The 14,053-nt window shown below is 36.5% G+C and overlaps 7 protein-coding genes across 7 annotated transcripts; 3 read left to right on the forward strand and 4 right to left on the reverse strand.

Moving 5' to 3' along the window:
* Positions 1-635: 635 nt before the first annotated feature.
* On the reverse strand, positions 636-1,379 carry SMKI16G1810 (uncharacterized protein; the record flags this gene model as incomplete). Its single annotated transcript, XM_056226266.1, has 1 exon — positions 636-1,379. One exon carries the CDS (start codon positions 1,377-1,379, stop codon positions 636-638), a length of 744 nt encoding a protein of 247 aa, XP_056080001.1.
* A 1,379-nt stretch (positions 1,380-2,758) lies between these two features.
* TIF6 (translation initiation factor 6) lies at positions 2,759-3,496 on the reverse strand (the record flags this gene model as incomplete). The annotated part of the gene is made up of 1 exon (XM_056226267.1): positions 2,759-3,496. One exon carries the CDS (start codon positions 3,494-3,496, stop codon positions 2,759-2,761), a length of 738 nt encoding a protein of 245 aa, XP_056080002.1.
* Positions 3,497-3,926: 430 nt separating this feature from the next.
* DSS4 (guanine nucleotide exchange factor DSS4) lies at positions 3,927-4,349 on the reverse strand (the record flags this gene model as incomplete). Its single annotated transcript, XM_056226268.1, has 1 exon — positions 3,927-4,349. One exon carries the CDS (start codon positions 4,347-4,349, stop codon positions 3,927-3,929), a length of 423 nt encoding a protein of 140 aa, XP_056080003.1.
* Positions 4,350-4,911: 562 nt separating this feature from the next.
* On the forward strand, positions 4,912-6,729 carry RLF2 (Rlf2p; the record flags this gene model as incomplete). The annotated part of the gene is made up of 1 exon (XM_056226269.1): positions 4,912-6,729. The coding sequence occupies one exon, from the start codon at positions 4,912-4,914 to the stop codon at positions 6,727-6,729; it is 1,818 nt and encodes a 605-aa protein (XP_056080004.1).
* Positions 6,730-7,191: 462 nt separating this feature from the next.
* MCM4 (MCM DNA helicase complex subunit MCM4) lies at positions 7,192-9,993 on the forward strand (the record flags this gene model as incomplete). The annotated part of the gene is made up of 1 exon (XM_056226270.1): positions 7,192-9,993. The coding sequence occupies one exon, from the start codon at positions 7,192-7,194 to the stop codon at positions 9,991-9,993; it is 2,802 nt and encodes a 933-aa protein (XP_056080005.1).
* A 300-nt stretch (positions 9,994-10,293) lies between these two features.
* Positions 10,294-10,641, forward strand: ATP20 (F1F0 ATP synthase subunit g; the record flags this gene model as incomplete). The annotated part of the gene is made up of 1 exon (XM_056226271.1): positions 10,294-10,641. The coding sequence occupies one exon, from the start codon at positions 10,294-10,296 to the stop codon at positions 10,639-10,641; it is 348 nt and encodes a 115-aa protein (XP_056080006.1).
* Positions 10,642-11,103: 462 nt separating this feature from the next.
* Positions 11,104-13,812, reverse strand: AGC1 (citrin; the record flags this gene model as incomplete). Its single annotated transcript, XM_056226272.1, has 1 exon — positions 11,104-13,812. One exon carries the CDS (start codon positions 13,810-13,812, stop codon positions 11,104-11,106), a length of 2,709 nt encoding a protein of 902 aa, XP_056080007.1.
* Between the last annotated feature and the right edge of the window lie 241 nt (positions 13,813-14,053).

Here is a 14,053-nt window from a genome sequence, read left to right on the forward strand (position 1 = left end):
TCCCTTAAGTCATTATGAACCTATCGAAAAATTAATTATTCTTGCTAATGGTTATAGTGTATTTTTACTATTTCCACTCTCTCTTTATATTCCATCTATAACCCGACTGAATACTTATCAACAAATAGAGAACTCACAGAAAACACATTGTTAAAGAGATTGAAGAAGTTTTGTATCCTAAACCGCTCCAAGGCCAATTCAAATCGTCTGTATTTGATTATATAGTCAATACTAGTAAAACAATCCTCTTTGCCTCTACAGAGATTGATCTAGTCGTTCTACTTATGCATATAGCTTTTTTAACTGAGCGTAATCCTTTGTCCACAAACTGTATGAAACAAAGTATTTTCGTTCAAAATATAACTGAAAAACCGTATTCTGAATGCAAATTCGTTCACAGAGAAATATGGTTTTGAAACATACTGATTTTTGGTTACAAGAAATTATATTCTATAGTAGAAAAGGAAACAAAAACGATAGTGACTACTTGAAAAGCTGAACTTAGTCCGTCTGATTAATGACTACATGTGGTACATTTTATGGAGTTGGTATATATACACACTCATTCCCCTCAATAAAAAGGTGTCACACGGACATCAATTTACACTAAAAACAGAAGTATCTATAAAATGCCTTTACTGGTGTTTTTTCTTTGCTATTTTCTTTTGATGTGTTCTTAAATGCCTCAACATGTTACTTTTGACATTAAAAGATTTGTTACAATGCTCCCAAGTACACTTGAAAGGCGTGTCTCCTGTGTGTATTAAATAGTGAGTTCTCAATGTTGAGGGTCTCGAACAAACCTTCCCACAGATGGGGCATTGTTTCCGTAGCTTCACCACAGCGCGTAGTTGCTTTTGTATAAGATCCAAGTCAGTTTGTGTTTGAGACAGTAGGGACCCAGGATTTTGCCCAGTATGGACATTCGGGAGGGAGTACTGTTCATTGCCCGTTACTCTGTGATTTTCGTCTCGAAAATTCTGCGTAGATGGAGATGCAGATTGGGAAGTATAAGAGGAAGTCGCGGTCGAATAAATAGGGCAACAAGATTGCCGTTCAATGAACGTTAAAGGAAAAGGTTGTGGTGATGCTATAACCGGGGAGAAGATAACAGAATTGGGACTCGATCTCCATACAGGATCTTCTGTTTGGTGGAGAGAAGAAGGAGCGTAGTGATAAGCAGGAGGTGGTAATGAGGCCTGGTTTATTTCAGAAGTAAGGGAGCTGTGCATGATCGATGAACATGGTGGAAGATGCACATCCCTTTTAACCGTGTTAGAGATTTCCTTCGAAGATTGTGTATATGAGGCTCCTATGTTAGGCGATGGACATTTTACTGGGCTACAAAGCATGGATTCTAGAGTTTTTGCTTTCCACATATTTTTTAGTGCTGAAGATCGAGGGTTTATGTGTACTAAAAAAGTTGGAAACGGCTCAGTAAAGATGATTCTTATTGTAATGAATCTTTGCGATACCCTTCAACAAAAAAAAAGAAGGGTTGGGTCAGGAACAACTATAATTTCTGTAATCAAGATTGCCCACTATTAAGGCAAAAAATGAAAGAACGACAACAACCAACGCTTATATAATATGGAGAATCCTTGGAACTGTATCTCATGGCAACCAAAATGCCGTTCAAATTTAGAGTTTCAATGAGAGAAGATTTCCGGTGCTTTACGCTCCTTGTACAAACAAGCACTACGAACTTTCTCTAGAAACAGTGCCTTTCAGACCGCTGACACAGGCTCTCCAGATAGAGTTACCACAGAAAGCGAAGTGGCGGGCTTATTTTTTGCAACGATTTCCTGAAAACAATAAAGAAAGAATTTTTGGCGTACGAAAAGGAACGATGTCCCAACGTTTCGACAATGCTACGAGATATTCTTCGAGCAAAAAAAAAACCTCCTGAGCAATTAGCTGTTGATAAAACTCTTTTTGAGTTTGAGAGTGGGTATGAGGGTGGGTATGTGTGGCAATGAGGGCCAGGGAGTTGTGGTCATCTCTGTGAGTACGATGAATAAAGGTGATCGTATCTGAAGAACTAGTGCGTAGAAGAGATGCAACGAAATTTCCTTGATAAAGAATGAGGACTTGATTTCTTAATAATGGACACAATGGATGATTGGTCTTTAGCGCGCTGTAATTATATATATATATATATATATATATACTACTCTACCACGACACAAAACACTTCCACCAGGACCTAACGCACTATACTGTATGCTCAATTGGTTTCTCTTGGGGTTTATTGATCTCTATGTGGAGATACATCTTTTTAATTTGAGTAGAAACAACACAATGTCTTAGTATTTATGAAGAACATTTTTCAGATCAAACAGTTCATATTTGCCGCTGTTCTTCACGGGAAAGACCCTTATGGTCTAACTGGCACTTGAAAATTTCCAACAAATTGTTTGAACACGAGAAAAATTATTGGAAATCTCCGTAATATGCAAGGGATTTGATTAGAAGGGTATGACAATTTTTAGCTCATAAAGACTACATCATATTATGTTTAAATCACTTAATCGGTAACGGCAAAGAACAGCATAAAAAAAAAAAATAAAAAAAAAGTACATAATATACATATAACTAAAATTAAAATGCATAGAAACCTAATAAAAAAACATTTGTTATACCAAAAAAATACCACAAAATATACGTAAGAAGATTATTGCAACATGGGGACTCTTTCGTATACAACTGCAAACAGATTTGAGAAAGGAGGGGAATGTCCCCAAGGAGTACCTAGTATCTATGAATAGGTTTCAATCAAAGTGTCACGTAAGTTACCTGAAATGGATTCTGGTTGAGCATCTTGCAAGCGGAAGATACTTTCGATAACACTTAATTCTGGAGCTGTAGTATCCAGACCCGTAACAGCCAAGTAGTCATTGACGACCATACCAGCACCAACGACTGAACTACCACGGTTAACTGTACCTGCCACCAAAGGCACTTGTAATAAGGAGGACAATTCTTCTTGATCTTGGACACTTGTCTGTGGATGCACTAAGCCACCTTGGTTACTCAAAGAACAATATGACCCGACCAGAATATTACCCGATATGGTTTGACGGAATACCTCCACGCCTAATACATCACTTATCAATTCTTCAGTTTCTCTGTCAATATCCGGATGTACCAAAGCAACATAATCGTTACAACAGATGACATTACCTAAAGCAGATAATCTTTCTTCTACCCTTTGGATTTTAACGGAATCTGGCAAACAGTTTCTTAAATGTTGTAATTCTTGATCAGTAGTTTGAGTTGGGACCAACAAACCTCTACGGTTACCCGCGGTCATTCTACCGATGATACGTGTACCAGCAATAGTGGTATGAACAATTGGAATAGCATCTCCCAATTCAGCTTCAAATGCAGAGTAGAAGTTTTCGGAACCACCAACAGCGACCAAACAGTAGGTGTTCGTTAACTTGGAAAACACACCGATTTCATTAGAGTTTTCAAATTGAGTCCTAGTAGCCATTATTATTTGTTACAAGAGTTAGTTCAGTTATCCTTTTGTTCAAAATACTCTTTAATATTGCCTCTTTGTGAATAGACTATAATACCAACGAGGGATAGGGTTTCTTCTAGCTATGCCTATAAATAATAATTTTCTTCTACACATGGCAAAAGAAAAATCTGCTCAAAAGAATATGGCTTTAAATCTTTAATTAATAAAAATTTTCCAAAAATTTTTGTTTTACTTTCGGACAAAACGGGTAATGCTCATCCATTAGGATTTCGTCCAAAATGCCTATATTATTACATAAGGTAATGCTTCTAACGTAAACTATAACTGCCATCAACATGCTTCGGGGTGATTTGTGCAAGTCACCTAAAATCTTGAATGCATTTATCTTTCCCGGCGACACACAAACGTATATTGGGTCTGTTGCACACCAAAAAAATATTTACACAACCTCAAGACTGCGCAAGCTTAGTAAATGCAAAACTCTTTCTTGGTCATTCTCCTGGTCTTGCACCTGACATATTATACCAATTGGTCCCTTATCACAATCAGCACATATCAAATACTTTAAACACTTTTTGATTTTCCAGCTGGAATTACCATAGTCGAAAATAAACTCACCCATATTGCCCGAATCTGCTAAAAGAGAAGAAGGGATTTCCCTCGATACACCAACATTGTCAAAGTCCCAGACATCAGGAACAACCAGAAAGTTGTTCTCGCTCAGGGGTGCATCCTGCATAGTTCTATTTTCCAGTAGCTTAAACTGATTATGCACCTGCTCCGGCAAGTTTATTATATTGTTCTCATTAATAGTAATAACTGCACTATGGCAATTATCAAACGAACATGTAGCCTTGCCCATTTTCTCTATTACGCCCTTTTTTGTTAAACCTCTTTAAATGGAACTTTCTATCCATACTCATCAAGTTGTGTGTGATCTACACTTAAATAACCTATCATGCCGGGAGTTATCGTTATATACGAAACCAAATTGAACCTGCTTTATCAAATCAGTTGAGTGAGTATCGAATATCAGCTAGTTCAAAGAGAAAGCAAAGAATATTATGAATATGAGAAAGGTAAGATTTATATAGAGAATGTTTCGAAGTGGTCTGATTTTCACCACAGTGGATCTGGTATGCATTTAACGAGAGTAATTAGCTAGTGTCAGATGACTTGACTACATGTTCACGCGTTCAAACGCGTGAGAGGCTTCAACTGAAAAAAAAGAGAGCAATACCGTTAAACATGTCGATTTGAGACTTAACTAAGAAGTAAGTTTCCTGTCAAGTATATTTCTGTAATACCAGCATTCTCGAGCCAACTGCCTGACGAGAAGTATTTCTTTCTTTCATTATTTTTATAGAGAACTTTATACTTTTGCAAACCTTGAGATAAGAAGAGACCAAAAAGTAAAGAAAAGAATGGAGCAACATCCTTTATCAATCCCTTTACAGGACGATACTAAAAAGAAGGGCATACTATCTTTTTTCCAAAACACAACCACTATAAAAGGCAATAAGGTGACGAAAAAAAAGGCAGATGTCATCACCTTAGATGACCCTAGCGAGGATTCCAATGGAGCTATGATGGACACCGCTGAGCAGAAAACCATAACAAGTGCCACTCAAGAATTTGCAGATGAAATGAGGGCAGGATCTGAGAAGGCCAATGCTGAAGACAACATATTGTGTTGCAACTCTTCATCCACCAAAGGTACAGAATATGATAAAAGCACATACAAACAGACACCTGGTGAAAATTCATTGGCTATAAAGGCAAAAAGCAAAAGCTCTTCTCCATCCTCCAAGAGAGAACTTTCAATAATAAGGAAAGAACAAGCAAAACGGGAAAAAGAACTAAAGAAGCAACAGCGTGAGGAGGAGAAGCACAGAAAAGAGTTATTACGTCAGGAAGAGAAACGAAAAAAAGAGCAGAAGGCAGAAGAAGAGAGACAAAAGCGTGCTGAGCAGAAGAAGCAAAAGGAAGAGGAAAAACGCAAGAAGGAAGAAGAAAGATTAGAGGCCAAAAGAAGAAAAGAGGAGGAAAAACTGAAAAGAGAAGAGCAGATACGTTCAAAAGAAAAGGCTAAAGAAAGAGCACAATCTCGTATTGGTAATTTCTTTAAAAAGGTAAGCGATTTTAATACGCCTGTAGTTGAGAAGTCAGATTATGAGAAGTTTTTTCTGCCATTCTATGCCAAGGATGGCGTTAAGGTTAGTAATAAATGGCAACTAACAAAAGCGCAGCTGGATGATATCAAAAAAAAAATAGATGACGAATTATCGAATACGAAAGATGTAACCAATAGTGACGAGCTTAAAAGTTGGTTAAAGTCCCAAAAGGCACCTAAAGGACACAAAATCAAATGTAAGGCTGTTGAAGTTTTACAAAAAATGACATTAAAGGAGAAAACAGACGATGAACTACAATATCTACTTGCACAAGTTCCGCATAAGTACATAAAGTTTTACGAAAATGTGAGACCTCCCTATATTGGGACATACTCTGTGGATTTTACCTTACCAGTAAATGATCCATTTTCTACGGAAGGCACTGGATTTAATTATGATTACGATTCCGATGTCGAGTGGGTAAACGAAGAAGAAGAAGGTGAAGTGGACAACTTAGAAAGTGGTGAAGAGGAAGATGACGAAGATGACGAAGACATTCCCAGCGCAGGAGAATTTGACGGATTTCTTGAGAGCGAAGAAAATAGTGATGTAGATGGTCCAACCAGTGCCAAGAGGAAATATGTAGGCCCTTTGATACCAACGATATGTTTGCAATCCGATTTTGAAAACTTATCAGAAGATAATAAATTATACTTACGACAGATTAAAGCCGAAGTGCTCATAGAAGCCGACGGGCCAATTGATCCTTTTAAGGAACCCGAAGCACTGACTGTGTCATCCAAAAGAAGTAATTCCGACTTACAAACACAAAAGTCTAGTCAGTCTCAAAGTCCGGAAAAGAAACAGAAAATAGTCATTACAAACCCTAAAGACTTACTTCAGCTTTTGGATGAGGTTCAAGACAGCACATTTTCTTTGGGTACTGTGACTGAAATAGTACAAAAGAACCTGCCGCAATACAGTAAACAAACAATCAAAAACACTATAAAGGAACATGCCATAAGAGGTTCAGGAAAGGGTGATTTACCCCGTAAATGGGAAGTCAAAGATGTGCAAAACTGGGATAATCTCCGAGTCAATGCGAATACATTAACTTCGTCTTCGTGACTCGAATAGATCTTAAGTATATAAAAACGTACAGATAAACTGATTATTTATTGGTATACCTATACCTATTAAAAACGCCCAATACTATTTTCAATAGCCGAACCTTCTCAGACTTTCAAAAAATTCAACACTTCTCGCATTCAGTAAGGAAAGTTCCACACGAGCTTCATTAAATTACTCATTTCTGTCTCAATCAACTGCATATTTTACGTCTTGTGTCTTTTGGAACACTTCAAAAGCCTCTTTGTGAAAACGCTAACACTTGATTTACTCTTTCGGGAAATTCAATGATAGTTCGCGGCCTCGAAAATAGAAGAGAAAAAAAGACAACAAAAGCACTTCGCATTAACGCACTTAGTTTCTTTTAAGAATATCTTCAACGTTCAGTATAACGTCCAGATTGAATTTTCCTATTCGCCGGTAGATCCGAACGCAGAATTTTATTGAACTCAAGAACTCGAAATGTCTCATCAGCCTAGCTCACCAACAAGAGAGGATAACAGTTCCAGTTCTCCAGTTTTGCCAAATCCTGATTCTGTTCCACCGCAGCTTTCTTCCCCAGCTTTATTTTATAGTTCATCTTCATCACAAGGTGACACCTATGGTCGCAATAATAACCAGAACTCAAGTCAAGCGGATGGTAACATTAGAGCTGCTATAGGTTCTTCTCCACTAAATTTTCCATCTTCTTCCCAACGACAAACTTCTGATGCCTTCCGATCTCAAAGTAGACAAAATAGAGTCCGTTCTTCTGCGAGTGCTTCCGGAAGATCTAGATATTATCAGGATTTGAGAAGCGATAGAGCAGCACCTACTTCTTCTTCTTCTTTAGGCGGTAATAGCCAAAACCGTATGCACATGAGAAGAAATGATATTCATACATCTGATCTATCTTCTCCACGAAGAATTGTTGACTTTGACACTAGATCTGGCGCTAATACAATGGCATCTACTTCTTCTTCGGCTCCTCCATCAGAAGCCAGTGAACCCTTGAGGATAATTTGGGGTACCAACGTCAGTATCCAGGAATGTACAACTAATTTTCGTAATTTTTTGATGTCTTTCAAATACAAATTTCGTAAAATATTGGATGAGAGGGAAGAATTCATCAATAATACTAGCGACGAAGAGTTATACTACATTAAACAGCTTAATGAAATGAGAGAACTTGGCACTTCTAATTTAAACTTGGATTCTCGAAACCTGCTTGCTTTTAAGCAAACGGAAGAGCTATACCACCAATTATTGAATTATCCTCAAGAGGTTATTTCTATTATGGACCAAACCATAAAGGACTGTATGGTTTCTTTGGTAATAGATAACCATTTAGATTATGATTTGGATGAAATCGAGACTAAGTTTTATAAAGTAAGGCCTTATAATGTGGGCTCTTGTAAAGGCATGCGCGAACTTAATCCAAATGATATTGATAAATTGATAAATCTAAAAGGTCTTGTCCTGAGATCGACTCCGGTTATCCCTGATATGAAAGTAGCGTTTTTCAAGTGTAATGTTTGTGACCACACAATGGCAGTGGAAATTGATAGGGGTGTTATACAAGAACCTGCCAGGTGTGAACGTATTGATTGTAATGAACCTAATTCCATGTCTTTAATTCACAACAGGTGTTCCTTTGCAGATAAACAAGTCATTAAGTTACAAGAAACACCAGATTTTGTGCCTGATGGACAAACTCCTCACTCCATATCATTATGTGTGTACGACGAATTAGTGGATTCTTGTAGAGCGGGGGATCGTATCGAAGTGACTGGTACGTTCAGATCTGTCCCTATTAGAGCCAATTCAAGACAACGTGTTTTAAAATCGTTATATAAAACATATGTTGATGTGGTTCACGTTAAAAAAGTCTCAGATAAAAGGTTAGACGTTGACACTTCCACAATCGAACAAGAATTAATGCAGAACAAGCTGGATCATAGCGAGGTCACAGAAGTAAGACGAATTACTGATCAAGATTTAGCAAAAATTCATGAAGTTGCATCTAGAGAAGACTTGTACGGTTTGTTGGCACGATCTATTGCGCCAAGTATTTACGAGCTAGAAGACGTCAAGAAAGGTGTTTTGCTTCAGCTCTTTGGTGGTACCAATAAGACTTTCACAAAGGGTGGGCGTTATAGAGGTGATATAAATATTCTACTTTGTGGGGATCCTTCTACATCCAAATCGCAAATTTTGCAATATGTTCACAAAATTACTCCTCGTGGTGTGTATACTTCAGGAAAAGGGTCCTCTGCAGTTGGTCTGACTGCTTATATAACAAGAGATGTTGACACAAAACAACTTGTTTTAGAAAGTGGAGCATTAGTCTTGTCTGATGGAGGTGTTTGTTGTATTGACGAGTTCGATAAAATGAGTGATTCTACAAGATCCGTTTTACATGAAGTAATGGAACAGCAGACTATTTCTATCGCAAAAGCAGGAATTATAACAACACTTAATGCTAGAAGTTCTATTCTAGCCAGTGCTAACCCAATAGGGTCACGTTACAACCCAAACTTGCCTGTGACAGAAAATATTGATTTACCGCCTCCACTACTTTCAAGATTTGATCTGGTTTATCTCGTCCTTGATAAAGTTGACGAAAAAAATGACAGAGAACTAGCTAAACACTTAACAAATCTTTATTTGGAAGACAAACCTGAGCATGTGTCTCAGGATGATGTGCTACCAGTTGAATTTTTAACGATGTATATTAGTTATGCAAAGGAGCACATACACCCAATAATAACTGAGGCCGCTAAAACGGAACTTGTTCGTGCTTATGTTGGAATGCGGAAAATGGGTGATGATTCGAGATCCGACGAGAAGCGAATTACAGCCACCACAAGACAATTGGAAAGTATGATTCGTTTGGCTGAAGCGCATGCCAAGATGAAATTGAAAAGCGTCGTAGAACTGGAAGACGTCCAGGAAGCTGTAAGGCTGATCAGGTCAGCTATAAAGGATTATGCAACAGACCCCAAAACTGGTAAAATCGACATGAACTTAGTACAAACGGGGAAATCTGTTATTCAGAGAAAATTACAAGAAGATTTGTCAAGAGAAATTACAAACGTCCTGAAGGAACAAGCCTCAGACTCAATGACATTCAATGAGCTTATGAAACAAATCAACGAACACTCCCAAGATAGGGTTGATTCTTCTGATATCCAAGAAGCTTTGTCAAGACTGCAACAAGAAGACAAGGTTATTGTTCTCGGTGAGGGCGTAAGGAGGTCAATTCGTCTGAACAATCGTGTCTGACGCTTTCTTACTTTTAGATAAAAAATAAATACTAAACGTTTATGGCGCACCTGTATATTTTGCATCCTTATGCCTTGTAACATTATTTAATACTGTATCCTCGACTTTAATGGGCGGCTTTTTTCTTATTTCTGATTGGCCGAATAAAAAACTGCTTAACGCACTAGATTTATCCCGAAGGATGATTTCATTTAAAGACCGAAAAAAGAAAGTAAAAGAACTATTGAGCTCACTGCTTCAGACCAACTTAAAAAGACAAATTAGTCGGTAACCATCCTTCAGAACATCACACAATTCATTATGCTAAGCAGAATCCAAAACTATGCAAGCAGGCTAGTTTCTAAAGCGAATCTTTTATCATCAAGGGCCTTATACTATGGTAAAATCGGCGCTGAGATTTCAAAGGAGATTTACTTAAAAGAGGGTCTCCAACCACCAACCGTTGCCCAGTTCAAATCAGTGTATTCAAACCTTTATAAGCAAGGCCTTAACCTTGCCTTGAAACCTACAGAAGTTTTATCATGCTTGAAGAACCTTCAAAAGAACGAGCTGTTAAAGTATGGTGCATATGGTGTTCAGTTGATAGGATTTTATTCCATTGGTGAAGTGATTGGTAGGAGAAAATTGGTAGGATATAAGCATCATTGAGCTATTTAATTTTATCTATTCGGGGAACCCTTGTATATTCATTAATTAAAAATGTAAGTCGACGTAAAAGGAGAACAAAAGTAGATAAAGAATATATATTCATTTCAATTCTATTTTTATTTCTTTTCATGACATATAAAAAAATAGAAGGCGGTACTATATTGTCTTGCGTTAGCTTCTTATTGTAACTTGACTGTTAAAAAAGGCAAGAGAACATTTCTGAAAAAGGGCATTAGGTTCAGGCGTTAAACATGGCTTTAAAGGGTAGAAAAGAAACTTACATTAATAACTTTTTTTATTATATTTCAAAAATTACATATTTGATGTATCATAATGAAATCCTGATGTAACCTATTTCGAGATTTTAAGAAGGAATTTTCTACCTTTCTAAAAACATGCATACCATTTTGAAAACTATAATAGGCAAAAATACATATACAGAGAGACCGATAAAGAGAGCTTTTACTTGTTAATATCTCTTAAATGCTCTTGAAAGTTTTTATAAACTGAAGGATCAAATCTAGAGAAGTTATTATCCAAATCAATGAACGTTTTCGCAATTTGACAACTTTTATAGTAATAATTAGCATGCTTTCTATCCCCGGAATAAAACTTTTGCTGTGGGAGCTCATCCTTGTTATCAGTTGTGAGTTTATCACTGGATGTGTCATCATCTATACAAAATCTCTTATTATCCCCTCTGTCTCTCATTTTGTTATCAGGGGAGGGAATAAAGCCTTTGAACAATTCATAAGCAGCTAAAGTGAACCCAAATTGGGGAGAGCTCCTCAGGACACGTGCCCCACCACCTTTGAAAAAGCTTTTGAAGTTTTCTTCCTTCAAAATAGTGCGGATAGCATGGAAAATACCATTGTACTTTGTCTCACCTTTTCGGGGATCTATCTGTAACCTTGTTTTTATCACATCGAAAGGTGTAGTTAAAAAAGCTGCCGGCATACCAGCAATGGCACCGGCAGTTAAAAGCTCCCATGTTTTCAGTCGATTTCTTTTCGTTTTATCATTCGGATCAAAATCGAAAAGGTCTTTTTTCAGATGTGCATACGTGGGGAAATAAATGGCAGAGAATGGAACATCCCTCATCAAACAAGCCGCTACACCATTGTACAGACCTTTCAGTCTTAATTTTTTGACAATTTGTACTGCAGTTTCATTAGCTTGCTGTATGTTTTCACCAACGTACTCAGATTGAACTTGTAACCTGATTTTCACAATTTCTAACGGATTAGTAAATATGACCTGGCATGCACCTGCCGAAGCACCTGAAATAATTTCAGGCAAAAGACTTAGCTTGCCATTTTTATCTGTTAATCTATTTCTCATAAAATCATTGACAGTTAATTTGATCGCTTTTTCAGGAGCAACTCCTATTAACTGTGGACCTAGACCAGAGTAAAGACCTTTTATTCCTTCACGCGACACAATCTTCAACAGACAATCAATTGAATTTTTATATTGGGCTAAAGATCTTTGGGCTTGCATTCTTGTTTTTATGAAGTCTATTGGGTAAACAACAGTTGCACCAATACAACCTGCAATTGAACCCAAAGAGAAATTGTATAGCGAATCGAAAATTGGATAAAAGTAATAATTAATATACAACGACTCATTTTGATTTTTTTGCAATTCCATTTGGTGAACTAAGTCATTCAAGTAATTTGGATTTAAAATCTTCATAAAATCTTCAATTGTTAAATCAGAACGCATGGTTGCTTTATCCTTTTTGCCTCCAAATACGGACTCAAACAAACCAGTGCTTGCCCTGGAGGCTCTTTTAACCCCAGAATCCTGATCAAACCCATCCAAAAGATCATGGTAATAGTCATTGAAACTCTCTAAATTTTTTCTTGATTTGCTTACCCCATGCAAGTACTCATTATGAATGAAGGAATCAATATCTGAGTCATAATGATGATCATTTAAAAGCTCATTATCTCGATCTTTATTTTTTTTTCTTAATCTCCTGTTTTCCTTTGAATTTGCAACAATGGAAAACAGCAAATTAATTTGGGAGGGAGAGAACTCAACAATATTGTTTACTTTGTTATACTGGGTATTCAAAACTGTCATAAAATCATTTTTTGTAACTATTTGTTCTCTAACATCTTGCTCAGTCAAACTATTATCAGTAACATACTTATAAAGTATCTGATTCAGAAGATCAAAATTTTGGAACAAATAAAATACATCCTTGAATACATTGTATGGAATAGAATTATTGTCCGCCTTTAATAATTCGGTGTTTGATAGATTCAGAGAGGAAAAAATATCCGCAGACACTCTGTGGGAATAAAATAGTCTTAGAAGATAGATGAGCTGATTCTTACTCAGAGCTAAACGATGTCCTTGGGAGTCCATTTGTGCTAGCCTGTCAAAGCCTATGAATATTTTTTCATTTTTAAGATCGTTCTGTAAAATAGTAACTAGCGAATTCAAACTCAAAAATTCTTCATTTTCATGGTAACATTTGTAAAACTTCAAAAATTGAAAGTTATCCCAGTCAAGTAGCAACTTGTTATCTTTAACAAAATTATCATCAACAGATTCGTGCAACAAACGGATAGTATCTTTGAATTGGTCTAAATTTAAAAGAAGCTCATCGAAGCTTAAAAATCTGTTGCCATAATTTATTGATTTAATTCGATCGTCTGCAGCTTTTAAATTGAATGACGAACTGCCGAGTTCTTTTTTTTGTTTGGCTTTAAAGTTTTCTACATCAAACTTTCTAAAAAATTCATATAGAATAATGAGATGATAATTATCATATTCTAGTAGGTTATTGAAATAGAACCAATCATTTAAAGTTAAATATCCCTTGTTTTGTTCATCTATAGCAAAAAATATACACCCGAACGCGTTTTTAGGTACTTGGTTTAAGTTGAATGAATGATCCGTGAACTTGGGATATATTGTCTTTGAGTTTGAAATTAATTCAATGAAATCATCGTATGTTAAAATTAGTTCGCCTATAGGTTTATCCGTCTCGAGTTTTTGATTTGCTGCTTTAAGCGCACCTCCATTGTCTATGGGCATGTCTACTATACCATTACCAAATCTAATGGGTTTACCTTCGTCTGTCAGGACACTTGCAAAATATCTGAATACTTCTAATTGCTGTTTTTTCTTTCCACTATTCGAATTGATTTGTTCCATAATAAAATAATAATTGTTTAAGATCGGTTACAAAGCTGCATACTTTCAAACTGAAGTATGAATTTTGAGTACTTTTCCAATGAAATATAATCCACAAGGGAAGGTATTAAGCTATATCGAGAATTATAAAAAATGCGAGGTCTTAATTAAGCTTGAAAGTCGGTGAAATTAAAGGTCAAATCTTAACATATAATAAACAGATTCGTCTTGAGGTGTTTGTGTGCGTTTTAATGTTTATTCT

Source organism: Saccharomyces mikatae (genome assembly GCF_947241705.1).
Source record: "Saccharomyces mikatae IFO 1815 strain IFO1815 genome assembly, chromosome: 16".
Lineage (NCBI taxonomy): Eukaryota > Fungi > Ascomycota > Saccharomycetes > Saccharomycetales > Saccharomycetaceae > Saccharomyces > Saccharomyces mikatae.